Source organism: Colius striatus, chromosome 17 (genome assembly GCF_028858725.1).
Source record: "Colius striatus isolate bColStr4 chromosome 17, bColStr4.1.hap1, whole genome shotgun sequence".
Taxonomy (NCBI): domain Eukaryota; kingdom Metazoa; phylum Chordata; class Aves; order Coliiformes; family Coliidae; genus Colius; species Colius striatus.
In genome coordinates, this window is record NC_084775.1 from 15,510,448 (window position 1) to 15,537,615 (window position 27,168).

General features: G+C 58.2%; 2 protein-coding genes across 5 annotated transcripts; one reads left to right on the forward strand and one right to left on the reverse strand.

The window, feature by feature from the left end:
* MMAB (metabolism of cobalamin associated B) lies at nucleotides 1–4,527 on the reverse strand. Its single transcript, XM_062009783.1, has 9 exons — nucleotides 4,426–4,527; nucleotides 4,258–4,319; nucleotides 4,068–4,161; nucleotides 3,610–3,667; nucleotides 2,726–2,798; nucleotides 2,317–2,414; nucleotides 1,998–2,062; nucleotides 796–855; nucleotides 1–467 (listed from the first exon to the last, which is right to left on the reverse strand). Exons 1-9 carry the CDS (start codon nucleotides 4,500–4,502, stop codon nucleotides 380–382), a joined length of 675 nt encoding a protein of 224 aa, XP_061865767.1. The 5' UTR covers nucleotides 4,503–4,527; the 3' UTR covers nucleotides 1–379.
* On the forward strand, nucleotides 2,108–25,821 carry MVK (mevalonate kinase). Of its 4 annotated transcripts, none has more exons than XM_062009774.1 (10): nucleotides 2,108–2,940; nucleotides 5,624–5,858; nucleotides 6,752–6,899; nucleotides 8,207–8,362; nucleotides 9,344–9,447; nucleotides 10,403–10,448; nucleotides 11,204–11,294; nucleotides 11,723–11,839; nucleotides 14,999–15,152; nucleotides 15,423–21,738. In XM_062009774.1, exons 3-10 carry the CDS (start codon nucleotides 6,871–6,873, stop codon nucleotides 15,596–15,598), a joined length of 873 nt encoding a protein of 290 aa, XP_061865758.1. In that variant the 5' UTR covers nucleotides 2,108–2,940; nucleotides 5,624–5,858; nucleotides 6,752–6,870; the 3' UTR covers nucleotides 15,599–21,738. The 4 variants fall into 4 exon arrangements, with proteins under 4 accessions (XP_061865758.1, XP_061865757.1, XP_061865756.1 ...); XM_062009773.1 differs by lacking the exons at nucleotides 2,108–2,940; nucleotides 15,423–21,738 and adding exons at nucleotides 4,738–4,829; nucleotides 25,681–25,821 and having other exon boundaries at nucleotides 5,624–5,771; XM_062009772.1 differs by lacking the exons at nucleotides 2,108–2,940; nucleotides 15,423–21,738 and adding exons at nucleotides 4,738–4,829; nucleotides 23,693–23,749 and having other exon boundaries at nucleotides 5,624–5,771.
* The last annotated feature ends 1,347 nt before the right edge of the window (nucleotides 25,822–27,168 follow it).

Here is a 27,168-nt window from a genome sequence, read left to right on the forward strand (position 1 = left end):
TTTGGTACAAGTAAATCACGTTTATTATTTCAAAGCTTGTGGACAGAGTTCCTGGATGTGCACAGTTGCTGTTCTGCACCCCAGCTGGGACTTGCAAAGAGAAGCTGATTGTTTTCCTTTCTTCATTCCTCAGAGTCCTGTCTGAGCCTCTCCACAGCACAGGCCCTGCTGAAGCCTCGTGGCTGGCTGCAGCCCGGGGCTGACAGTAACACAGGGCTGGCTGCACAGCTGTGCCCCTCACAGCATCTATGAACAACGTCCTGCTTACCTAGGCTGCAAGTTCTTGGCAGCTCACATTTCCAGTCCAGGCCTGTTCCTTGTTGGAGGAAAGCAGTCTGCTGGCTGCAGCTTCCCATGCTCAAGGAAACCAACAGTGCATTTATGGTTCAGGCTTTATGTATATTTTCTCTTCCTTCCCTTCCTTCATTGCAGCATAACGAGCCAAGACAAAGAGGTAGTCACTCAGTCTGGAAACCAAAGGAAGAGCAGTGAAGCCACTTCTCATCTCAGGTACATCTGTCCCCAGCAAGACACAGCTACACAGCACAGCTGGGCACAGCCACGAGCAGCCAGGGAAGGCAGAGACCACAGCAGCAGCACATCCCACAACAGCCTCAGGTGAGAGTGTCTGCAGCCACACAGGACTTGCACACACACTCACTAACAAGCTGCTTGTTGAAACTTCAAAGATCTCATTCTAGAAGCTTCATGAGGTAAAACCCTGCAGGTTTATCCCACCCCTATGGGAGCAGCAGCAGGTGCAGAGCAAGGGTTTGGCATTTGGGGGGTTTGTACCTGTTTAAGTATTTGGCCACGTTTGGATCTGCTTCCCCTGCTTGTACTAAAGGAACCACACTAGGACAAGAAAAGGAAAGGAAACTTTCAGTGTATTTAATTCCAGTTTGATGCACAAAGGACTGAGATTTGCTGGAACACCAACCTCCACCCCCTAAACTCCCCTGGAGTCCCCGTTTACTGCCCCAGGAGGAATCTCTGGTGCCTGGATGATGGGACCAGGAGTGCTGGCTGTTGTGGAGGGCTGCAGCTCTGCTCCCAAAGGCTGCTCCTGAGTGGGTGTCACTGAACAATGAGAGCCATTTGCACCTGTCCTTGCAGGGACCTTTCTTTGGCTGAGGAAACAGAGCCCTTCCTCCTCTCCTGACTGTACAGCCCCCATTCTGGCTTGCTTTTGACAAGAAACCACTGGCTGAGATGTTACTTTTTGAAGATCAGGCTGCTCCAGTGTATCTTGTCAGAGCAGAAACGCTCACAGCAGAGCATATCCACAGAAATTACTTCCCACACATCAGCAGCCTCAGTAAAGAAGCCCCAGCAGCTTGGAACTGCTGCTGAGCCAGTTCAGGCTCAGGCAAGAGACTCTGCCTGGGAGTGATTTACATAGCAAGCAGACAAAAGAGTTTTCTTCTTTGGTTTCCTCCCAGTTTTCACCCCCACTACAGAAGTGGAACCAGGTAGGACCAAGTGGGACCAGCAACATCCTAAAGCTGCTAAAAGCTTCCCTGGATCTCAGGGCTGGCAGAGCCCCAGCTCCCCCGTGTGCCAGCCTGTAATGTGCATTTAGCAAACCAGGCACAGGCTGGACACATAGCTGCACCTCAACAGAAACCTGTTGGTTCTTCTGGACCTCCTGGCTCGCAGTCTCAGGTCAGAGGAGGGAACAGAGACTTGATTTTGCTGACTGTGCTCCTGGAATTTGACTAATACAAGTATAGGAAGCTTGACTCAAGCCCTGAGTGTGATACAGCCAGGGAGGGTGTGGAGGCTCCTTCTTAGGAGGTTCCCAAACCCCCCTGGACACGTTCCTGAGCCCCCTGAGCGAGGGGAACCTGCTGTAGCAGGGGCTGGAGCAGCTCTGCAGGGCCTTTCCCACCCCCACCATGCTGGGATGCTGTGGCTGATTGCTCTGACTGCTGCTGTTGTAGCATCCTCATCCCCCCTAATGCATTTGATTCTGCCACGCTGCAGCCCACACTCACCACCTCTCAGCTCTGCGGCACACGGCTCGGGAGAAGTGGAGAGCAGCACTGCTCTTACCTCCTGACTGGAACAACAAGGAAACAGCACATCAGCCTCTGCTCACAACAGATCACAGCCAGCCAGCTCAGGGTGTGCCTGCAGCAGAGCTTATGACACCTCACACACACACACACAGAGCCGAGCCCTGTGTCACGGCTCAGACCCGTGCAGAGGTGTGGGGATTTAACTCAGCCGGGTCCTTCTCTCTGCTTTTCCCTTGGTGTTTGTCACAGAAGGGCCTCAGAGGCTGTTTCCCCCCGGCAGGGGAGCAGCACGCACCGGGAGGATGAAGGTCCGCAGCGGCGGCAGCTGCTCGCAGTAACCGTCGATCCAGCGCTCCAGCTCCAGCACGGGCCCCTCGCCAAAGGACGTTCGTTCTACGAGGGGAAGGAAGAACCAGCTCCAAGACATGCTGAACTGATTCAGTCTGCACACAGAGCTCTCTCCTAGCAGCAGGTTTGCCAACAGCACCAAACTGGGAGGGCTGGCTGATCACCAGAGGCTGAGCTGCCAGCCAGTGAGAGCTGCACAGGCAGTGCCCCAGGCCACACAACCACAGCAGCTCCTGGAACATGTGGGACTTGACTCAGCACCCAGCCAGCTGCCCCACACCACAAGAGGCTCCCCAGCAGGGAGGGCAGCCCAGATCCCACAGCCCTTATCCCAGGGAAGGTTCCCTGGGGCTTACTCAGGTGAGCCTCCCTGGCTGAGGAGAGCGGCGTGGCGATGTTGGAGCCCACGTCCTGCAGCATGCACTGGACCTGCATGTGGCAATGGGGACAAAAAGAAGCAGTGCCTTCATTAAGCAGCCTTTGATGCTCCAGTACAACTGTAGCAAGCTCTGTGAGGTGACAGCTGGTTGTGTTGTTCACCACCCCCCAGCCTGCTGGCAGGGGGGATCAGGTAAGTGCTCCCTAATTGCTTTATGAGGAGCCAGATTAGTGCACGTACTCGTTTTGCCTGGCACATAAACCCACCCTGGCTGACTTTGCAGAAAGCAGACTGGGGAGTGCTCACATAACCCCTTTGCTGGTAGGGCACCAAAGCAGTAACCTCTGGAAGAAGGGCAGGGACAGACAGTTGCAGGCATTGGTTGCATGTCCACTTCCACGAGGGACATCTCCCCTCGGCCCAGGACACTCCAGCAGCCTGGTCAAGCTTTTTAAAAGTCTCTGATTAGTTCTGTGTTCTTCTGCTAATTAGCTTCACTGTGCACAACTCAGAGGCTGCCATGCTGCAACCCAGCTCCCAGTGTCATGCCCACGTGGTTACTTTGCCCTGATTCCAAATCAGAGGCTATGTGACCAGAAGCCTTGTGTCCATGACCAACAAGTCTGGACAAATCTAGAGATGCTTGTCTGCTCACAGCTCATCACCTGACCTACCAGTTTCCTTCTTGGTTAGAGAACTGTGTTTCTTTGAGTAATCAAGTGTCAGAGTCTTAGCACTCTGTAATACCTTTATTGAATCCCTGTGTGTGAGTGGGAGCACTGTGCCTAAAATTCAAAGGCTGATGGGTACATTTGAACAGCAGAGGGGAAGTGACTGTGCTGGATTATCATCCATACTCACTTTGTGAAGCTGTTCAACAAACGTGTGGCCCTTTTCACTGCTGAATTCACCAGCAAGCCTAGGTTAAAACAACACAACAGAGTTAGCTGGTGGTTTAAAAAACCCACCTGTGATGGTGCATGTGTGATCTTCCCTGTGAAAACCCACAGCCTGGGCTCTCCTGGCTCTGTGTCAGTGCCACCCGACTGATGAGTCTGGCCTGTGGGTCATCTCCTTCCCTCCTGCTGAGTGGTGGGGCTGGGAGAGCAGCTCTTAAGGAAGAGGATGCCCAGAAGGCTCCAGGGCAGTGGTGTGGGACTGGTCGCTGGGCTTTGGTGCACTGGGAGCTGCCTGTGCAGGGTCAGCGCTCGCCTGGCTCCTGGCCAGTGCCTGGAAGGGCACAGCCAGGCCGGCTGCACAGAGCTGGGCCTCCACGGCCCCTCGGCAGCGGCACACAGGGCCCAGGGGCTGGGGGTTACCCGATGGCCGAGCTCAGTTCGTCCGTGGCTCCCAGGGCTTCGAAGATCCGGTCGCCCTTCGGCCTCCGCTCGCCCGTGAAGGTGCTGGAGAAGCCTTCGGGAAGGCGCGGGGGCGGCGTTCAGCGGCCGGGCCCGGCCGTGCCCCGCGGCTCGCTCGGGCCGCGTGTCCCGGCCCCATCCCCGCCCCTACCTGCGTCCCCCGTCTTCGTGTAGATGCGGGGCGCGCGGGGCTCGCGGGGGCCGCCGTCGGCGCTGCGGACGTGAAGGCCGTGAGACGGGGCGCCGGGCCGGGCCCTCCCCCGCCCGGCCTTCCCCCGCCCAGCCCGGCCCGGCCCGGCCCGGCCCGGCCCGCGCTCACCTGCCCGCGCCGCTCCGCCGCCGCCGCCCCGCCGGGCCCCGCAGCCCCTTCAGCCCCCGCACCGCCGCCCGCAGCATCCTCCCGGCCGCCGTAACCGCCGCCGCTTGACCCTTCGCGGCCGCCGTCCTTCCCCTCGCCCCCACCCACCCGCTGTCACCCCAGCGCCGCACCACTCCGCGCCGCCGCCTTCCCATTGGCCTTCCCGAAGTCCCGCCCCCGCGGGCGCTGCGGCTATTGGCTGGGAGGCCAGGAGGGCGGGGCGGGGCGCGGCTGCTATTGGCGGGCGGGGCTGTCAGTCGGCTGAGGCGCCGCGGCGGCTGAGGGCGATGTGGCGGCGCGGGCTGGTGCTGTCCGCGCCGGGCAAGGCCATCCTGCACGGGGAGCACGCCGTGGTGCACGGCAAGGTGAGCGGCCGGCCCCGGCCCCGCGCTGAGGGCAGGGCTGAGGTGGAACAGGGGCCACGCCGAGCCCAGGCCCCGCTCCGGGCTGGGGCAAAGCGGCCGGGAACCGCTGGGGGGAAAGGGCCTGGGGGTTGGTGCCAGCGGCTGGAGAGGAGCCAGCAGCGTGCCCAGGGGAGCAACGGGACACGGGCAGCCTGGCTGGGATCTGCAGTGCTCAGCAGGAGCAGGGCAGGGATTGTCCCCTGTGCTGGGCCCAGCGGAGGCTGCAGCTCCAGGGCTGTGTCAGTGCTGGGCCCCTCACTCACTGCCACAGGGACACTGAGGGGCTGCAGCGTGGCCAGAGCCGGGCACAGAGCTGAGGAAGGGGCTGGAGCACAAGGGTGCTGGGGAGGGGCTGAGGGAATGGGGGTGTTGAGCCTGGAGAAGAGGAGGCTGAGGGGAGACAGGAGCCCTCTCTGACACTCCCCGAGGCTGCAGTGAGCTGGGGGTAGGACTCTGCTCCCAGGTAATGAACAACAGGACTAGAAGAAACAACCCCAAGTTTCCCCAGGGGAGGTTGAGGTTGGAGCTGAGGCAGAACTGTTTCCCTGAGAGGGGTGTCAGCCCCTGTGCCAGGCTGCCCAGGGAGCTGGGGGAGTGCCCAGCCCTGGAGGGATCCCAAAGCCGTGGAGCTGAGGTGCTGAGGGCCAGGGGTTAGTGGTGGGCTTGGCAGGATGAGGGGAGGGCTGGGACTGCAGCAGCTTCAAGGGCTTTGCCAACCCAAACCTTGCTGTGATTGTGTGTTTGTTCCCCTGCAGGTGGCCCTGGCTGTGGCTCTGGACCTGAGGACCTTCCTCAGTCTGCAGCCTTGTGCTGAGGGCAGCATTCACATCCGCCTGCCCGGCGTCGGTGTCGCGAGGAGCTGGGACACCTGCAGCCTCCAGGCCCTGTGCAGGGGCTTTGCAGGCAAGAGCTGCCACTGTCCCTGTCTCCTGTGGGGCAATCAGTCCTGCTCAGCGCCTTCTGCCCAGTAACTGCCCCAGGACCCCACAGGTCACTTGTTCCCCCTGCAGAACGTTGCTGAGCCTTGTTGCCTCTGAGTACTAACATGTCCCCACACCCTCCCAGCTCAGGCACCCAGGCTGGCTCTGTGTGCCACTTGTGACCTCCCTGGTGCTCTGGTATCTGTAAGTGGCTCTTACCATGGCTGTGTCCTTCTGGTTCAGGTTCCCAGCAGCTTGTTCTAGTGCTGCTGTGTCTCAGGCAGTGCTGTAATACAGGAGCCAGCCAGAGACCACATCCAGGTGTGTTGCTGGTGGGTGGGTCTCTCTGAAGCTGGTCTGAATGGAAGGCTTCAGGGGAAGGCAGGGATGCAAGGCCTGTGTTCCTGCCTCTCTGCCCCATGCCAGCCTTCACTGGCATCCTGCACCATCCTGTGCTGAGTGGAGACACTGACTGGTGCTTGGGCCATTTATCTCTGGAGGACCTGGTGTGAGCTCTTGTGAGCACAGTTTGCTGAGCAGAAGGCAGAACAAAGCCTGTGGAGTCAGAGCATTAGTAACCTCCCTCAGTTCTCTCACCTGGTCCTGCTCCTGGTGATTCTGGACTCATGTGAAGCACTTCAGAATATCAACATTCTTGAATAAAGAGTTTGTGACTTGCTGAGTCCAGGCAGTGATGGGTGGGTAGCCTGGGAGTGTAGGGAAGGAGCCAGTTGCTGTAATACAGCACAGGTGTGGGAGCAGTGGCTTCTCAGAGTGGCTGGTGGAGATTTTGCTCTCATCTTCTCATGAATCCTCAGGTGAAAGGTTTGCAGGTGAAACCTGGAACTGGCTCAATCTGTTTCTGCCTGCTATTGCAGGAGGTGGTGTTCTTATAAATAGTGCTTTCAAGTTTACCAGTTCCCTGGTTTCAGAGTGCTTATTCTGCCCTGCTTGCTTCCTCAGCTGGCCTGGATGAGTCTAAGGCCCCCAGTGCAGAGCAGCTGGATGCACTGAGGGAGTTTGCTGGGATCGCTGCCGGCGCCTCAGCCCCCGAGAGCCTGGCCACTCTTGCCTTTCTGTACATGTGCCTGGCTATTTCAGCTAAGTATGGGTAAGGTTATCTTCCTACCCCCAAATAAACCTGCTCTCTTGAGTGGTGGTCACCAGTAGTTGCCCCTTTGCAGGGAGAAACCAAGTCTTTGAGGCAAACTAAGAAATCCCAAGGAAGCTTCACTCGGTTTCAGTTCTGAGCACCCTCTTCAGGATGGAGCTGTTTGGTGGTTGGGGTGTCCCAGGCAGGTGCAATCCCCTGGGAGTCCCCTGCTCTCCTCTGAGTGTCTGCTGCTGGAGTCAGAGCAGTTCATCCCAGCTTTCCTTTGCCTCAAGTTGCCCCAGGGTAGGTTGAGATTGGAGCTGAGGCAGAACTGTTTCCCTGAGAGGGGTGTCAGCCCCTGTGCCAGGCTGCCCAGGGAGCTGGGGGAGTGCCCAGCCCTGGAGGGATCCCAAAGCCGTGGGACTGAGGTGCTGAGGGCCAGGGGTTAGTGGTGGGCTTGGCAGGGTGAGGGGAGGGCTGGGACTGCAGCAGCTTTGAGGGTTTTCCCAGCCAAACCAATTCTGTGGTTCTATGATTTTTTGAAAGAGCTGCACTAAGAACTGCAGCCAGTTTCTGAACTTGACCAGCCCTGTTGATGGGATCAGTGTAAGATGCTGGATGGGTGTTCAGGACAGTGTCTGATGCAGCACTGTTGCTGTAAGCCATGTCAGAACCTGACCTCTACATTCATAGCAAAGGGATAAAGGTTAAAGAGCTTCAATGTGATAGCACTGGGGCTGTGGTCAGCCTGCTCTGAAGCCATCACTTCACAGTTTGTGTCACTCACCAGCCAGTGGAAAGCTCCTGGGTTCAGTGGTGGATCTGTAACAACCTGGCTGTGTTCAGTGGAGAAAAGGAATGCAAGAGCAGGGATATTCATCTTCCCCATCAGCTTGTCACTGCAGTGGGATGGAGCTGTGCAGTTATGGATGTGGCATATTGACACTTTCTTTAGAAATAGTTTAAAGCTCGATGTACAACAATCTTCCAGGAGTCTCCTGGTGGTGCTGCTCAAGGATTTAGCTACTAAGTGCCCCTACTAGCAGCTCATAGATCCCATTCAGCCAGGCTTGGTTCTAGTACAAGGCTTAGTGAGGCACTCAGTGGGCTAGCTGAGCCCTGGGCTGGGCTAGCTGAGCACTGCTGTGTCTGGGATGCCTGTGCATGTGCTGATGCTGCCAGTTTTCAGCCAGCTTTTCCTGCCCTCGGTCCAAACTCTCACCTTTTGCCTTTGAAATCCTGCCTTGGGGTGGAGCTGGGGCTGGGTGCCTGTGGTGGAGCTGGGACTGGGTGCCTGTGTAAGTTGCTGCCTGTTTGTGTTCCAGAGACGTGCCCAGTGTGGATGTGGTGGTGTGGTCGGAGCTGCCCCTGGGAGCGGGGCTGGGCTCCAGTGCTGCCTACTCCGTGTGCCTGGCAGCTGCCCTGCTGACAGCTTCTGGAGCCATCTCCTGCCCCCTGAAGGAGGGCCAGTCCACAGCCAGGTAACACAGTGGTAACTCCCTGCTTTAGGTGCATGACCTGAGGCTACTCTGCTCTCTCTGCTCCTGTCTTTCAGCTCCGTGCACTGGCACCTCTCGGTCTCTCTGGCCAAATCCCAAGCTGTGGCCACAGCAGTGGCACCCTGAGCCCAGCTCCTTTCCCTGTTGAGAGGTGCTGGGGGAGAAATCACTGTGGTAGAATTGCAGCCAAGGTTTGCTTTGTAACCCCTTTCACTCTTTATGTTGCCACAGCCCATCAAGTAGTGTGTTCAGTCAGGGGCCTTGGTCCTTGCTGAGTCTGACCCAGCACCAAACTCTTTGTGCCAGCATTTAAGCTCTCAAAGCACTTTCCAGTGTGTGGGACTGCTTTTAAGACAACAGAAGACCTGTTTTTGAGGGGTTTAGCATAACACCTGGGTGTGTATTTGGTTCCCTCTGTGCTCTAAGCACAGCTTGAAGCGTCAGGAGTTAATCCCTAAAAATCAGTGTCCTGGCAGGAGATGGTCTAGTTTAATTGTTGACCCAGTTTGTGAGGCTCCTGCAGACAAGCAGCTGGTGATTAGAGGCTGCAGTTGCATGTGTGAAGCACAACTTTCACTGTTCTCACAGTGCCTGTAACACCCTGCCCTGCCCATTGGTGAGCACCTCAGGCCAAGGTGGCTGGTGACACACAGCCTTGGGGACCTGGGGATGGCTCAGGGCTTGGATTCAGTTAAATCTGACCTTCTCAGGGCTAGGCCCTTCCCCCTGGTTCTGCTCCCTCCCATCCTGCCTTCTGTTCCTGGACCCACTTCCCCTCCAAGGTTTGGATGTGCCTCTGCATCTGCCAGGCAGGGAAGCGGTGTGTGCTGCAAACGGCTGCTGAGGGAGGGCTGGGCTTCCACTGCAACTGGGTGCCTCGTGGTTTCCACTGGTTCTGCCTCTCCTGTGTGCTCCTCTGTGCTGCTGCCAGCTGAATATTGGAGTCATGTCCTTGCCTTTCAGGTGGTCAGAAGAAGAGCTGACCCTGATTAACAGCTGGGCCTTCCAGGGGGAGCGGGTGATCCACGGCAACCCCTCGGGTGTGGATAACGCTGTTGGGACCTGGGGTATGTGCTCCCTGGCACTGAATATGGGTGCTGAGGAGAGGTTGAGGGGGTGGCAGAATAGCAGATGTGTTTCCATTGTGTGTATCAGGTGTGGGAGGGTGTGAGCAGATGCCACAAGTTGCATTTCTGCCAAGGATGAGGCTTGGTCGCGGGTGCTGCAGGGACTCGGTGGAGCAGGTTCCCTCCCTGCACTAAGGCACAGCACTGAGTGGGGGGAGCCTCTTTCTGTCTTTGTTTGCTCCTTCTGTAAGCTGGGACTGGAGCCCACTGGGGTGTTGGGGGCTTGTTGCAGTAACACCAGAGATCTGGTCCCACAGACAGAGACCCCACTGCAGATAACTGACCTGCACAAAGAGGCCTCATCCTGTCCCAGGGATGGTGCAGTAGAAGGTGCAGTTGCATAGCTGACAGTTTCAGTTAGCAGAGATTTCCAAGTGTTTTGGAAGAGTCCTCAGAGACTTTTAATGATATTTCTGATGAGACCTGATGGCACAGCCACTGTAAAAGTGGGAGCAGAGTGAGATGTGCCTCCTGGACAAAGCAATTCCCTGCTGAGGGATGGCTGCTGACAGGAGTGCACACAGGCCAGTTAGAAACCTGCCTGCTTGGCTCTGCCCCAGGGAATGGCTGCTGGAGCTGTTGCTTTTTTTCAGTGCAGATTTAATGCTGGCCAAACTCTCTGCCTTTTGAAAAGTGTTGGGTGTGATGCCAGAGGAGAGGGGAGCAGAGGCAAAGGCGCTGGGTTAACTACGGCCGGCCAGACCCTCTCGTTAAGTCAGCAGGGTCAGGCAGATTCATGCTGCCTGAGAACATGGTTCATTTCACTGGTGTTTCTTGTAATTACTGTCATGTGCTCTGGGTGAGGCTCTAAAGATGAAAGAGCTTCTGTCTCTTCCCACACAGCCTTATCTCTGGGCTGGCTGTGTACTGAGACAATGCGTGTGCTTTACTTTAGGTGGAGCCCTGAGATACCAGTCAGGCAAAATCACACCATTAAAGAGGTAACCCTGGGGTTTAAAAATAACACCTGCAGAGGGTGGGTGGAACATGTCAGGGAGGATCTGGCAGGGTGTGAGATGGATGGGAGGTGGAAGAGCTGCCCAGCAAGGGCCTGCCAGGGGGTGGGTAACTCAGGGTTTGGGGTGGATGGGGAACGATGAGATGTTTGGTCATTATCTGACATCAGATGAACACAGCACAAAGGATCAATATTAATTTCATGGCATTATGGGCAGCAGGAACGGATCTGCTCCTGGCAGCAAATGACATTGTGGGGAGGGGGAACTTTTTGCTTTACCTGGTGGTAGCACTGTGTGGGAAACCAAGTCCCAGAGACAACCCCCAGTCCTGCCTGTTCCCTCAGCCTGCTGCCAGGGAAGTATAATCTGACTCCATTAAAATCTTTCACAGTGCATGAAATTGCTCTATTAGCAGTTAATGGCTACTGCTGGCTAGTCTGGTAGATAGTATTTCAAAGGAAAACTTTTGCTTGAAAGACATGGGTTTCAGTAAATGGGTTACAGCCACATTTATGGCACTGCTGGGGTTGTTCCTCACGTCTGAGAGGAAGGAGCCTGAGCCCAGCCAGCACTCAAACGCCTGCTGAACGCCTTTAAAACTAATGGGTCTCCTTATCTTGGGTGTCTTGCTCAAATAGGCCTTTTGGGGCAGAGGGAGCTGTAGCTGTCTGGGCTCTGGGAGCTGCTGGGGCACTGTGAAGGGTGAGAGGCAAGGAGATGGCTCTTGTCGCTCGCAGGGTGCCGATGCTGCGGATCCTGCTGACCAACACCAAAGTGCCTCGAAGCACCAAGGTCCTGGTGGCTGGTGTCAAGGAGAAGATCCTGAAGGTAGGATGGAGATGTGTGGTGGTGCAGGGTGAGGAGGTAGCCCTCAGGATCCCCTTGTGGGGAGCTGCAGGTCTCAAGGGGATCTCTTGAGACACTGCACTCCTGTCTGCTAGCGAAGGCTCAGCTGCCCTGGCAGAGGGGGTCCAGCTCACCACCTCCTTTTCTCCAGCACTAACAGGGCTTGCCACAAAAATCACCACTTTGCAACCATAGAAAGAATAGTTCCTTCCTCTGGCCTGTGTCCTTCTCTTCCTCCATCTGCTGCAGGTGGGAGCAGCTTAACCATGGCGCTGCCCTGCAGCAGGTTCTTCAGTGAACGGGCGGCTCCACATGAGCCCAGCTCACAGAGACTTGGGGCCAGTTTCCTCAGGGTGGGATGAAAGGACTGGCAAGCAGCCTTCTCACATCTTGCCTTCCCCCCTTCTCAGTTCCCTGCTGTAATGAACCCAGTGCTGGACTCCATCGATGCAATTTCTCAGGAGTGCCAAAGTGTTCTGGAAGCGCTGCCGGCAGATCCATCACCTGACTCCTACCCTGTGCTGGAGGTGAGGGGCTTGGTCACCAGTATTTTTAGACACTGTTACTGTTGAACATCAAAATGTCATTTAAAGAGCATTAGGCCCAGGAAAAGAAAAAAGGGAATTGATGGCAGGAAGTGTTCAGTTCTGAGTGAAACCGTGGTCTGTGTGTGCTGCTTTAATGGCTTTCCTGCAGCTGAGGGACAGAAGGTGCTGCTGGTGTCTCTCCACAGTGGTGCACAGGGCAGGAGGGAGGGGGGGAGGGAGGGAGAGAGACTGGTGCTTTGTGGCCCTGCAGCACTGGGGGTTTTCTTTCCCTTTTCTAAGGAGTGTGGAGTGAGCTGAGGCTGAGGTGCCACGGGCCAGGGCAGCTCTGGCACTCACTGCCTGGGAAGCAGCTGCTTTGTCAGTGCCAGGCTGCAGCAAGGAGAAGCCCCTGGTTTGTGAGGGGCTGGTTCTGAGCCAGCTCCCATTGCTCTGTGCTCATCCTGGCTCCAGAGAGTAACAGAGCTGTGCCCAGAGCTGACCTGACATTGATGCATGAGGTGAATACAGAGATCTGTGTTTGTCTTGGCTTTGTTCAAAGGAGGAGAGGCTGCTGTGGTGAGGGGAAACTCACTTCAGAGAGAAGTTCTCTTGCAATGCTGCAAGCACTGTAACAGTGATGGACACCAGCCTGGGCTGAGGGTGTGTGGCAGTGTCCCAGCTGAGGCAAACCTGGCCTGACCCTGGGTGCCACAAAGCATTTGGTACCAGCAGTGCAGTTCCTTGGGGCTGTCTAGAGTCCCTTCCCTCAGCTCTCCCATGGGCCCACACTGGCAGGTTTTCCCCTCCACAGCCATCAGAGTGCAGGAGGGGGCTCTGGGGTGGGCCAGTGGCCACCCCAGCATGACCTGTGGCAGCAGGGCACTGTCAGCAGATGGCTGGTGCAGCCTTCCCTTGGCTTCAGGCTGTTCCACCCCACTGCACATGGGTGAGCCGCTGCTGGGAGCGTGGCAAGCACGGGAGGGTCTCCCTTGGGGTTTGGAGCAGGATCCTACTGCTGCCTACACCAAGTGTGATGGGTTTCTGAACCCATCAGGGTGGGCTGAGCCTAACGAGGGCTGTGCTGGGATCAGCTAGGGGAGAGCTGTGCTGTTTGCAGTGTGGCCACAGCTCTTCTCCCCCTCAGTTCCTCAGTGCTCAGACCATCAGCAGTAGGAGGGGAAGAGGAGGGCTAATTCAAAATGTGCTTTGAGATCCTCCTGTGGAAGATGCCAAAGCAGCCTTGTGTAACAGTGCCTGGGAAGCAGCTCTGCCCTCAGCAGTGTCTGCCTCGAATCCGTTGCCTCGTGCTTGGATTGCCCACAGAGGCACAGCTGATGAGATGCAGCAGATAGATATATATTTGGCTGTTTCTGCAATGTGCACTTCTGGACAGCGTTGTGTTTGAACCATGGAACTAGTCTAGTGTGTCATAAGCTGTCATCTGATTCCTGGCAGGAATGGATTGGGAGATGACAGGTGTCTTGGATCATCGTAGGCAGCGCTGTGCCCTCACTCAGGCATGTAAAGAGGCCTCTGGATGGACGTCTGTCCAGCCCACAACTTGTGATATCTGTGCTCTGCATGCCACTGCCTAATTCACCTCCCTGCATTTGTTTAAGCACAGCACATAAAGGCTCTGGAGCCAGAGGGAGAGGGATTGTTTCTTCCCCATCCCCTCCTGTGTGGTGTTGGGAGGAGACTTGTGCAGAGCTGAGGGAGAGTTACGAAAGCCAAATGCCACACTGCAGCTTGGGGGCACTGGCTCCCCTTGGGGACCCTCTCTGGGCCCCATCTCAGCTGTCTCCCCATTTGTAACAGCCAGGGGGACACTGAGGGGAAGAGCCAGGGAGATTATGGGGTCCTGGTGTCACACCAGCGTTGTGGAGATGGAGCTTCTTGTGCTGTGGGTGCTGATGTGGGCACTGCAGTGCCTGGGGGCCTGCTGTCAGCTCCTGGCTCCCTCTGAGTGTGGGCCAAACTCCCTTAATTCCTCACCTCTTGTACAGGGAGGAGAGAGGCTGTCACTCCCACCTCTGTGTTCTCCATCCCTTGGGCCAGCTGGGCTTGGCTGCCCTGGCAGCTTTCTCCAGGAGCAGTGGGTTTGTGGCTGGCTGGGAGAGCACAGCAGAGATGTGCTGGCAGCGAAGGGGCCCTCCAGGCAGAGCTGGGAGTACCCTGGAGTAGCCTTACTCCCAGAGTTGGCTGACACTGCTCTGCCCTGAGGGCAGGACCCTCTTGACCCCACAGCAGCTGTGGCTCCCAGCCAGGCCCTGCCATGAGGAGGGAGCAGGGCTGTGCAGTGCCAGCCCGGGGAGGGGACTCCACGCTGCCTCTCCAGCAACGCCCTGTCAGCCTTGGCTGTGTCACAAGTCCCCTGGATTTAGTTCTGCTGGATGGATTGCAGAGTGGGGCAGGGTGACAGCCAGGAATGAGAGATGCTGGCTTAGTGCCCTTCCCACAGCCAGCGAGGGGGTTTGCTCAGGCTCCTGCTCAACACTCATGTGACAGGGGAGAGGTGAAACTGTCGGGAGGCATCAGGAGCTCTGATTTACCTCCTGTGAGAAATGCCTGCTGGCAGCTTTGGTGAGCAGGATTTTCTCAGGAGGTTCACAGAATCCCTGAGTGCTGGGGGCTGGAGGGGCCCTGCAGAGCTGCTCCAGCCCAGCCCCTGCTCCAGCAGCTTCCCCTGGCTCAGGGGGCACAGGAACGTGTCCAGGTTGGAAACCTCCTGAGAAGGAGCCTCCACACCCTCCCTGGGCAGCCTGGGCCAGGGCTCCCTCACCTCAGCACCAAAGGAGTCTCTCCTCCTGTGCCAGGGGCACTGCCTGTGTGCCACCTCATCCCTGTTAGATGCCTGTGCCCGTGCAGAAGCTGTTGTGCCACCGTCATTGTGGGGAGCAGCAGCACAAGTCGTGAGGGGGACAGAAACAAATGAGCAGCCCAGGACTCGAATTTTGGCCTTGGCCTTGACCTTTCTGCCCAGTGCTGTTGGGCCCTGACACACACTGGTGGCTGAACTCCCTGCAGAGACGAGATGGCCGTGGAGAGGTGCTGGGAAGGGAGAGCAGCTCCCCTGCACCTCGCTGAGGGCGAAGCTGCGGCTGCAAGGAGCCTGTGTCCCTGTGCATGCTCACCTCCTGTGTGTGTGGTTGCTTTTAGGAACTCTTTGACATAAACCAACACCACTTAGACGTGCTGGGAGTCGGGCATCCCTCCCTGGACCGGCTGTGCCGGCTGACGGCGTCCCACGGCCTGCACAGCAAACTGACCGGGGCTGGCGGCGGCGGCTGCGGCATCACCCTGCTCAGACCAGGTCAGTGCCCCTCTGCCTGCCCTGGGCACCCTTCCTCTGGCTCAGGGGCAGGTTTGGAAGCTGAGGGATACCCCAGCAGCCCTGCCATGGCTGTTGCTGGGGAGGGACAGTGTGTGGCAGCGTGGGTTGCGGTGTTTGTCTCAGTGGGTTGGTTTACGCGTGTCAGACCTTCCAGGCATTGGCCTTCTGCCACGTGGTTAAATGCCCCTCTCGGGCCCCCTGCCGCAGCCTGGCTGGCTGACTGGCTGCTTTTGCCTTCCCCTTTGGCAGACACCTCCCCCCTGGCCGTGGAAGCAGCCAAGCAAGACTTGTGTGCCTGTGGATTTGAGTGTTGGGAGACCAACATCGGGGCCCCCGGTGTGACCCTGCACCGCTCCTCGTCCCTCAGCGCCGCGGTGCTGCACGCGCTCTCGCTCAGCCCAGCCTCTGCCTCTGCCAGCCACTGAGCTCCTGGCGCCTCCTCTCCCTCTCTCTCGTGTGGCTGAGGGTCCCTGAGGGCAGGTGCAGGGCCACTTTTGGGCCTGGTGTGGCTGGGAGTGGGGGCTGCACTGTGAGGACCTGGGAGCAACCAGGTGTGAGCTGGACCCAGGCTCCCAAAATCCTGTTGTGAATCTCTGTGCTTACCCCAGGGGGCAGGAGGAGAGACTCATGGCTGGAGCCCAGCACAGATAAGGACACTTTGGTTCTGCTGCCTCAGCTGCATGTGGGCTCTCCTCCTGGCTGCCCTGGCATCCTGTGAGGTGGGTGGTGGGGCTGGGAAGGTGGAGGTGCACAGCACTTTGATGGTTTTGGGTGAAAAGCATCTTGGGCAGCTCAGGGCTCCATTTCCACTGGTGGTGAGGAAACCTTTCAATACAGCTCTTGCTGCTGAAGGAGCACAGCCTTGACTCTGCTGCTGAGGCTGTGAAAGGTGCTGCTGCCAGGGCAGAGGGTGCAGGAGCCAGTGACACAGCTCACACACATTTGCTTTAGTTACAACTAATTGTTTTTACATGGGAGGGGAAGAAAAAACCCAACAAACTACCTCCTGTAAAGCTGCCCCTAACTTAGAGCTGGCAAACTGTAAAACCCCAAAGCATTTAAACTGGTGCCACAAATGCAAATGCAGCTTTTACAGCTGTGGTTTGAATGAGTTGTGCCACAGAGCTAAAGGGAACTGGCTAGTGGCTGAAGGAATAAGCTGACTCTTGGTGGCTGTGGTCTCAGTTCTCCCCATCATGGGCTGGTTTGGTTTCAAACTGTAGCTCTGTTCAAGAATTGCTTCGTTTGAAGCTGAGCCGTAAATGAGCAGAGGAGGGGGAGCCTGTCTTCCAGCACAGGGATAAAACAATCCAAGTGCCAGAAGTTGAGATGTACTAGCTCTGAAATCCTGGCAGCGTGGTGACCAGCTTTAGCTGATCAGATGTAGAGCTGTCTGTGGGTTTAATAAACTGATGGGGTTTTTATGTGCAAAAGTGTTCTTTGATAATTATGCTGAATACAAAAGGCAAGAAAGCTGTGCCTTCCACTGCTTCAGGAAGAACAGGTCTCAGATGCTGGGTTTCTACATGTCTAATTACAGTTCCAATTTGCATCCCAGAACGGCTCCACACTAATCACCAGTCAGCAAGCCTGATAAATCATTTACCATTTCCTAATGCAGTGTAATCAATGGCAGTGTCTGTGTGTGTGTGTCTGTGTGTGTGTGTGTGGGGCTGTTGCCTCTCAGCACAGCTGGAGCTGCAGCCAGGGCACAGAGATGCCAAGTTCAAAACAAGGTGGCTGGGGCTGGGTCTCATGAGCTGCTGGCCCTGGAGGAGGGAGGGAGTGCTGGAGGAGGAAGAGGCAGGAAAGGAACCCAGGAACAGTTTGGGTTTGCTGGTTGGAAGCAGAAGGAGAAGCTGTGATTGCAACAGGCAGCTGCCCAAGGTGGGTCGGTGTGGGGCTTCCTGGCAGCAGGATGTGCTGCATGTGCCATCCCCAGGGCATGGAAGGGGCTGGCTCTGGGGAGTTTTCACCCTCTCACCAGGGCAGGAGCTGGAGGCCCCAGCTGCAAACATTCACCTTTCTCTTGCTGATCTCTGGTTCCATGGGGCAGGTGCCAGAGGTGCAGAAGGAACAGAGAGAAAGGCAGTGGCTGAGTTGGGTCAGGGATTGGGGTTGCAGGGGGTGGCTTCCTTGTAGGTTTGCTCCAGGCCCTTCCTGCCAGAGCCATGTGCCCAGGCTGAGGGAGGGTTTGGGACCTGGCAGGCAGGAGGGTGACCCTGGGCTAGGGTCTGTCAGTGCTGTGTGGGCAGTGGGAACATGGCTGGGCAGGATACTGCCCACCCCAACACCAGAGCTCTGCCTCCCCTGTGCTGCAGGGACCAGAAGTGCCTGAGTCAGCAGCTGGAGCCAGTCCCAGCATGTTGGAGTGGGTGTGGATTTCACTCTGTGAGCAGAGCACATCTGCCTCTGCTCCCCAGCTCCATGGAGTCCTCCCAGGGGTCTCCCTGCACCCACCATGGCAACCAGAGGGATGCTGGGCACATACCCAACCCCAGCTTTTGCCCAGGCATCCTCTCTTTGGTTTCACTAACTTGCAGCCACCTCCTGTGATTCCTTGAGCAGGGGTTCCCTGAGGCCTGTGGGGCTGGGGGGATGCAGAGGAGCCCCCTCCCCTGCTCCCCTGGGCTTCCCCCATGCCTGGTGGGTGCAGGCACAGCCCCCTCTCTCCCTGCACTTGGCTGCTTTGAGAGCACAAGCCAAGGATGACTGGAGCCCAGGGAGTGTGTTCTGCCCTCAGAGCCATCCCCTTCTCTCCATGGGCCGTGCCCTGGCCCCGCAGGTGCCTCCCCCAGCCCTGGCTGCTGCTGCTGCTGAAGGATGAGCCTGCTTATTTGGCTAATTTTTCTTGAGCTTCATCTTTCACACGAGGAGCTTTGCAGCAAGACTAACGAGCCCAGCTTTGCCTCTAACAGCCAGCCCAGGGACGGGGAGGGGAAGCTGTGCTGCATCCCTTGGCAGACAAAACCACCCAAATGCATCATCAGCAGGGTGGGTGCTGTGTGAGCACGGCTGGGCTGGCAGCACGGGGGGCACAGGGGGCTTTCCTCTCCTGGGAGAGCCGGGCACAGCTGGGGACTCCTCTGTTTGTCACCAGCAAAACGGGAAATGCTTTGTATCTGACAAAAAGAAACCCCTCTCAAGATCCCCCTCTTCCTTCACTGCTGTGTGTGTGGGCAGGGCTGGGCTGTCTCAGCCCCAGGAGGGCTCCTGGCCAGGCAGTGGGTATCCCCCCTGCCCGACCCGAGGGTGTCTGTGGGGCAGTGGGTGCTGCCCAGCCCCTGCCAGGCACTGCTGGGAGTCTGGGTTTTGTTAAGAGCTCTGTGTCAGCAGAGGCTCCTTTCTGCTTGGGTGAGTAGCTGCTGAAGAGGCAGTGACATTATTTGAGATAAGGGAGAGAACAGCAAAAGGATGGGAGAGAGAGAGAGAGGGGAAATGTCAGTGTGCAGGCACGGAGAGGGGGGTTGGGGGGCTGCTCAGCACCCTTGGGGCTCTCCACTGCTCCTGGGATCCCTCCTGGGGCCAGGAGACCCTGGGAGAGAGGGGAAATGTCAGTGTGCAGGCACAGAGAGGGGGGTTGGGGGGCTGCTTAGAACCCTGGGGACTCTCCATTGCTCCTGGAGTCCCTCCTGGGGCCAGGACACTCCCTGCATGGCTGGCAGGGCTCAGTGCTGTGTGGCTCTGCACGGGGAGCCTGGAGGGGCTTTGGGGCTCCCTTCCAGGGTCTGCAGGTGCCCATCTGCCCCCCAGCAAGGCCCCCGTGTGTGTGTGTGTGTGTGTGTGTGTCCCCTCATCCTTCCCTCTCCCCTCCCTGCACGCTGAAGGTTTTGAAAGTCGAGCATTACAGTGTGCTTTGTTGTTGCCTAACTACGACAGACAAATTGAGAACTAGTTGTCAAAATGTCAGTGCACAACAAATCAACATTCCAAATGAGTCTGAGCGCTGGGTGCTGTATAATTAACCAAAAACCCCTTTCAGAGGCTGGAGCGAGCGCTGGCTCCTCTCTCTCTATTTGTCTGTGTGATTAATAAAGGCAGCTAATTTCCAGACTTTTAAAAAACAGCCAGAAAATAGCTCCTAATTACATATTAGGTTCCAAGCGGCCCCCGCTGAGCGAGGCTGGTATTGGTGGGCCAGAGAATTTGGCAGGGGCTTAATTACATTCTGAGCATCATCTAATTTTAGTTAAATGTAATGTAATCAGCAGCAGATGTCTGAAACAAAATATGAATTATGAATACGGCGAAATCTCGTTCGTGGATAAAGGAGCAATTTGCTGGTTAGTTCATTAAACCACGGAGGTGTGGTGGGGAGCAGGTAGAGTGGAGGGAGACGGTGCTTCAGCGAGGGGAGGGAATGGCGTTAAAGGTGCTGAAGCATTCCAGCGGGACGAGGCAGCGCCTGCGAAGGAGCAGGGACGGGAGTGCCGGAGCCCCCGGGCCGGCAGCGGGCTCTGGAGCTGCTGCCCCGCCGCAGCGTCCCGCAGCCGTGCGGGGAGCTCAGCCCTCGCCCCGGGGCCGTGGGGAGCTCCCGGTGCGCTCTCCCGGAGCAGCGCCTGTGCCGCGGGACCCCGCGGGACGCCGTGTCCGGGACGTCCCTCCCGCAGCCTCCGCTGCAGCTCCGGCTCTGCAGTTGAAACTGCTTCTCTCTATTCCTCGGTGGCCCCGGCTGCCAGATAAGCATCCTCTGGAGAGGGAGAAAGATGCTGTGTGCATTAGTGCCCGGTGTTACAGCCGCTGTCACTTTAACCCCCGCTGGCTGCCGGGGGACAGGCCGGTCCCAGGCAGCAGCTTAGAGCCCGGTCCCGGCGCCGTCCCGCGGGGGGTCACGGAGGGGAGCCCCCGAGGCTGTTCGTGCCGTGGGCGCTGGCACAGCCGGGCTGGCCCGCGTGGGTTAGCACTGCTGCCTCTTCTATTCATCAAGGGCATGACAGCTAAAACTCATTTGAAGATGAAGAAAGTGCCGGCTAATCCTTTCTGTGAGACAGTGATAGACTAGCGGCTCGGGAAGAATTGCACAGCAGTAATGAAATTAGGCTAAAACTGCTGGCGGATAGCAGATAATTGCCCTTGTCTGTCACGAGGAATAACAGCTCCCAAACCCAACGCCACGATCGGGGAAGCTGCAGGAATTTATGGTGTTTATTTTACGGGCTTGGGTTGGGTTTTCCAAAGGCCCTTCCCAGGAAAAGAGGAAACAAGCAAGGTGGTGTTTCACCTCAGCGGGAGCTGCCGTGGCGCTGCCGTGGCGCTGCGGCACCCTCACACGGAGCCTCCCGCCAGGGCGCTTCGCGGGGAGCAGCCCACCAGCCCGGCACACCGCGGGGCTGCCCAGCACCGGCGCCGCGGGAGCTGCCGCCGCCCGTGCCCGGCTCCCGCTGCTGGCCGCGGGACGCGTCCCGCTGCGCCGTGCCAGGCTGCGTGCCGCCTTGCTGCCAGGCTGCGTGCCGCCTTGCTGCCAGGCTGCGTGCCGCCTTGCTGCCACGGTGGCCGTGCGAGCCCCAGCAGCACGTCAGGGCTGCCCGGCAGCCGTTTGGTTTGTAATTGATGCGGGGCTGCGGCAGCCGAGCGCGGGTGAGTGAGTGCGGTGGCCGGCGACTGCCGTGTTTTATCCGGCGGGGCTGGCACGGGTAATTTACTGCGGCCGGCAATAACATCTTTCACTCGCCGTCTCGCAGATGAAGATTGCTGGTGTTTGAAAGGGCCCGAACACACACTCAATTCTGCTTCAACGCTCGCAGCCAACCGGGCGCGGATCGGCCCGGCTCCTGCGCGGGGGCGGCCCCGGGGAGGGGATGGGGCAGGGATGGGGACGGGCTGCACTGTAGCCCCTGCCCCTCTGCAGCCTCCTGTGGCCCTGGGGAACTCCCCATCCCCCAGCACCCGGCGCAGCGCTTGGAAATATTCAAGGCACCTTCCCTGACATTTAATCCGCCCGGGCGAGGAGCTCCGTGGCATTTCCGAGAGGGGCTCGGGAAAGGTCAAGGGGTGGAAGAGCTTGGCAGGGTCGGTGCTCCCACCTCATCCCGCAGCTCCTCCTGACCCCCCTGGGCAGCCACGGCACAGACACCGCCTCAGCTGAACAGCAGCTGCCAGCACCCGGCTCCGGGGCGCTGGGGAGCGTTGGGTGCTGTCCCAGGGGTGCCCGAGGCACCTGGGAAGTGGGTCAGCACCTACAGGTTCACATCTGCACCCCCAAAAGCAACGGGGAGGGGGCAGGAGCTGGGGCAAGGTGGGAGCACGGAGGTGGGAGCGAGTTCCCGTGTCTGGTGCTGGGGGAGCAGGGCTGGGCGGCAGCTCAACCTCCCACACGTGTCCTGGGGAGCATCCTCAGTCGCTTTGCAGGCATGGGGCTGCCAGCCTGAGACCCTGGCAGGGCTGGGGGCACCCATCTGCCACACACCCTGCTCCTCTCCATGCCACAGTGCCCACCGAGCCCGTGTCCAGGTGTCCTGGTGTCCTGAGCCAGCACTGGTGGGGTTTCAGTGGGAGGCTGAGGTGAGGAGCTGGGGAACATCGAGCCCTTGTGGCTCTGGGCTCATGGGGTGAAATGGGCATGGATTTGGGGGCACAGCAGGGATGGGATGGGATGGGATGGGATGGGATGGGATGGGATGGGATGGGATGGGATGGGATGGGATGGAGCAGCCCTGAGGTCAGCTCCCCGTGGCCTCCCATCACGCTGCTGGGTGGCTGTGCCCGGGGGGAAGCGCGGCACCGCCGTGTCCTGCTGCGTTCCAGGATGGAGCCTCTCCACCAGAGCTGCTGGTGGGTAATTTCTGATTAAGGATTTACTGTACCATGGTTTGATTGCAGATGTTTTTAATTATATCGTATAAGATCGTATTATGTAATTGCATTTATCTGATTGAAGCCTTAATTGTAGGATTTCATAATGGTATGACTGGGTAAATACACCATTGCCTCTGTTGTCCCCCAGTGGAAATTAGGTGCTTCATGTCTTTATTGCATTATCCTGGAGAGGAGCTCAAACTGGGAAGAAAGGAATTAGGAGAGAGGAAGGAAGGAAGGAAGGAAGGAAGGAAGGAAGGAAGGAAGGAAGGAAGGAAAGATGAGTTTGTCCTCTGAGTCCCAGTGAGTGTCGTCCCAATCCTGGCACAGGGGCGTGCCGTGGCACATGGGCTCTGCTATCTGGAGCCATCAGTGGCTGCTGGAGCACTGGCTCCTGCCTGGGTATCATCCAGCACAGGGGCAGCTGGCACAGACAGAGCATCCCAGGGCACAGGTCCCACAGCCCTGCTGCCGGCGTGTGGCTGCTGCAGTTACCGTGTGGGTCACGGCGGCTGGTGAGACATTCAGTGAACACTGAGTGGGAGATCAGGAGGCTGGGAAGTGCTGGGCCACACCTCGTGGGGAGCTGAGCCAAACCCTCCTCATGCCTCCCCTGTGAGCAGGAGCATCCTCAGGCTCTAGGGGCCTTTAATAAGGAGGAGAAGGAAGAGGTGCCGGGGCCAGAGGGCAGCGGGTGCCAGTGTAACCAGGAGCAGCATGGTGCTGCCTGTGCAGCCCCTCTGCAGCCTTCCAGCTGCTCTTAAAAGGTGGAAGGATGCACTTAGGCCACATTAATATTGCCATTAATAATGGCATGCAGCAAATAATTGGAAAGCCCTGCACTGTAATTGCAGCAGAGCTCTCAAGAGCATTAACAAAGCGTCTGCCAGGGGCTCCTCGATGCAGAGAGGAGCTTGGAGGGCACTGAGCACCTCCTACCATGGGGGGCACAGAATCACTGATGGGGGCTGGAAGGGTCCTGCAGAGCTGCTGCAGCCCCAGCCCCTGCTACAGCAGGTTCCCCTGGCTCAGGGGGCACAGGAACGTGTCCAGGTGGGGTTGGAAACCTCCCGAGAAGGAGCCTCCACACCCTCCCTGGGCAGCCTGGGCCAGGGCTCCCTCCCCTCAGCACCAAAGGACTTTCTCCTCCTGTGCCAGGGGCACTTGCTGTATTCCAGCTTGTGCCTGTTTCCCCTCATCCTGTTCCTGGGCACCACCAAAAAAAGTCATGCCCCATCCTTTTGCCCCCGTGCAGCAGCGAGAGGGCCCTTTGGCTTTGGGTCAGAGCCTTTCCTGCGGCTGTGACCCGCAACACGTGGTTCCCCCGGCGCCTCCTGCCTAATGGGTTTGGGATTACAGGAACATGCACAAATCCAGCGTCTGGCTGTCACCCTGCTCGGCTCAGGAAGGTGATTTCATTAGGATTTGGGTTTAGAGAAAAGTCTCTGTCTCTCTCTCTCCCCTTAATATTATTTTTATTCAATTACATCAGCAATTCATGAAACTTCAAAGACGTTTCATCAGCACAACCCAAATGCTGCCAGATCCTGCTCTTGAAAGAGGGGAAGAGAAAGCAAACATAAGCTGCTGCTTTAATGGAATTACTGAAAGGGGCTTTTTAATTAAAAACAAAGGTTGGGGATGAGGCCTATCCATAATTTAGTGCTGCTGGATGTAATATCTGCTGGTGGTTTCATTTTAATAAATGTATGTATTATTAACAGGGAGATCTGTATTTTCCAAGCCAGAGGGAGGCTGAGCTCTGCCCACAGGTACAGCTGCAAGCTTTGGGCTGAGGGGACAGTGGGTGGGACACAGGGGATGGGATGGGGATGCTCCCAGAGCCCCTCCTTGTGTCACAGCAGCCACTGGAGTTGTCACAGCCCTGACGAGTTAATTACCAACCTGGATTATTTAGCATGACTCCAGCCCGTCTTTTTGATGACTTGCTCTTAATTAGCCTTTATTAATGAGAGGTGACCTCGTCCAGTGTGCTGGTTCCACGGCACCATCTGCCAGGAGGGTCCCAGGATGGGGGTGTCCCCGAGGCCACGTGCAGCCAGGCAGGGGGAAGGGGGACGATGGCACGTGGGGGTCCAGCCCACTGCCCAGACGCTGCTCTCAGGGAGCTGGGTCCCATCACCAGTGGGGTGAGACCCCCCCCCATCCCCCTGCTCCCCTCTGCCAGCCATCCTGTGCTAATACAAACAAATTAACCCGTGTAAGCATTAATTCTCCAGCATCCATCCATCCCAGCCTCGTTACACCAGCGATCCCAGGAGCCAGGGCTTTGGGCATCTTGTCATGAGGCACATGCCATAGTAAAAGTCCTTCTAATAGGATTTATTGCCTGTGATGGAGGCCCAGTGCCAGCAGCCTGGCAGGGCTGGGGGGCAAGGGGCATCCCCATGGCAGGGCTTGGGTGGAAGGGGCATCACCATGGCAGAGCTGAGGAGGAAGGGGCATCACCATGGCAGAGCTGCAAAACTGCCTCAAACAAGGGGGAGAAAGACCTTGGGGAGAGCTGGGAGATCAGGGGTCCCACCAGACCCAGGGAACCCCCCAACCCCCTTCCCTGCAGGATTAAGTACTGGGGTGCAGCAGATGCTGCTGAGCACTGCTGATGGGGCTGATGGGAGGTTTGCACCGAGCTGTGCCCCCCCAGATTCATCCCATCCGATTTCATTAAGGTGAAAGGAGAGAAATGCAATTGAAACGAGATAATTAAGAGCTCAGATGAGCAATTACCGGGCCACGGGGCCGGTCCTGACGCCATCCCCAGCGGGGCCGGCCCCGGAACGGCCGCCGCAGCCGCTTGCCCGGTGCCGGCCGCTTGTCCCCTGCTGGCGGCCCGCGGCTGGGGCTGCTCGGAGCCCGGAGCTGCCCGGCTGCGTGTCCCTGCCCCGGGCATCGCCCCAGGAGCCGTTCTGGAGGGTGCCGCGGGATCGGAGGCAGCTCAGGGCTGTGGGAGGGTGCCGAGGGAGCTGCGCGGGGACGGGACGGGCGCTCGGGCGCTGCCGGGGCCGTGCAGTCGCTCACCACGACCGTCGCATGTGGCTTCGCTGCCCGGCACGTAGCGGGGAGGGCAAAGCCCTGACTCCCCCGGGCCCCATCCCATTGCCGGGGCCCTCACCGGGCGCTCGGAAAGCGCTTCTGCGCCCGGAGGTGCCCGGAGCCGCTGCGGAGTCCCCGGAGGAGGGAGCGGAGCCAGGAGAGCTTTTCTCTCTCACACTTCATTATTGTTGCTAAGGAAACCTCTTCCCAGCATCTCGCCTGGAACACGTCTGCCTCGGCGGGGCCGCACATCCATCTCGCCGAAAGTGCCCTGAAAGCCGGAGCCGGCGCAGACAAAAGCCCGGGCTGGGAGCGGGGGGCGGCAGCGGTGGCCGCGCTCTGAACCGCTCCCGGCGCCGGAGGGAGCCCGACACCCCCCAAACAGCCCCCAAACAGCCCCCAAACACCCCCCAAACAGCCCCCAAACACCCCCGGCTGCACAGGGACGCGCCGCGGGACAGAAAAAAGTTGTCAGAGATCGTTATACAAGACAAATAAATGAGAATGACAATCCTGAGCACCCCCAGCTCCAGCCGGGCAGCGGGACAGGAGCTGGCAGCGTGGCCGCGGGTGTGTGGCCCCGGGGGCTGCCGCGGGAGTCGGTGTGGCCACCGCGCTGCGTGGGGGCGAGTCCTGCTCTTGTTTCACCCCATCATAGGGCTACCAAGATGCTGAGGGAACTGGAACATCTCTGGTATGAGGAAAGGCTGCAGGACCTGGAGGTGTTCAGCCTGGGGAGTTGAAGCCTGGGCTGAGTGGGACCTCATCAACACCTGTAAGTACCTAAAGGGTGTCAGGAGGGTGGGGGGACACTTTGTTCTGTAGTGCCAAGGGTTAATGGACATAAACCAGAACACAAAAAGTTCCACTGGCACAGGAGGAGAGACTCCTTTGGTGTGAGGGGAGGGAGCCCTGGCCCAGGCTGCCCAGGGAGGGTGTGGAGGCTCCTTCTCAGGAGGTTTCCAACCTGGACACGTTCCTGTGCCCCCTGAGCCAGGGGAAGCTGCTGGAGCAGGGGCTGGGGCTGGAGCAGCTCTGCAGGGCCCTTCCCACCCCACCATTTGGGGGATTCCATAATCATTAACTGTGGTCCCTGTCTTATGGAGGGGGCTGATGCTTCCAGCCACAGGGCAAGTGCTGGGACACAACCCCAGCCCCGTGTCCCCCCCCAGAACCCACCCAGCGCTTCCCACTGGAGCGAGGCGAGTTCCCACCATTAGGAACAGGGCGACTCTCACATTGATTTGTAGCGTCCCTTTGATGCAGGGAGAATTTATTCCTGGGGAAAGCACTTTCTATAGCCATCACAGGGTTATTGATGGCGCTGAACTCCCTGCTCACTGCTCTCTGAACTGTGACCAGCCCCCGGAGCGGTGCCCGCGGGACGGCGCGGGGGCAGCGGGGACACGGCCACGCCACCGGCCTCACCCCACGGAGCAGCTGCTGGGAACTGCCTGCTCGGCTCTGGGGAGTACATGGACAGGGCCAGGATGGCTGTTGTGCAAACAGCCAGGGCTGTGGTGAGCCCAGCACCCACCAAACCCTTTGCTGCATCCGCACCGCCGTGAGCCCGTGGCACACACGGCCCCGTCCCTGGGCACACGCTGGTTGCACTTCTCTGTGCCGTGAGCTCGTTGCACGTCCCACGGGCCTCTGCAAGGCCCCACAGGCCTGGAGCATCATTTGGACACAACATCCAGGCAGGAGCTGCCCAGAGCAGCTGACACCTCATGTGCTGCTGCCATCACCCCTTCCCCAGGGATCCCCCCAGAGCCCTGGAGGTGCCCGTTCCCAGGGGGATCCCCTCTCCCCTCCTGTCCTCCAGCCACAGGACCAAAGTGAAGGTGCCCACAGCAGTGTGTGAGCTCAGTGCCCCACAGATCAGGGCACTCAGCACCAGCACTGTGTCCTCCAAAGCCCCACACCGCAGAGGGGCCTTTTGTCTCCCCCTTGCCAAGCCGCTATCTCCTCTTCTCCTCCTATTTTCCCCCCTGCATTCCTCATTAAAGAAGACTACAGATTTCCCAGCCTGTCTCCTGGTTTTATATTGAAAAGGCTAAATGATATGCTGACACCTTAATTATACCCCATTGTCACAATGTAGCATGGAAGTGGTGTGAGTGATATGAGAAGAAAGGGCTGCAGC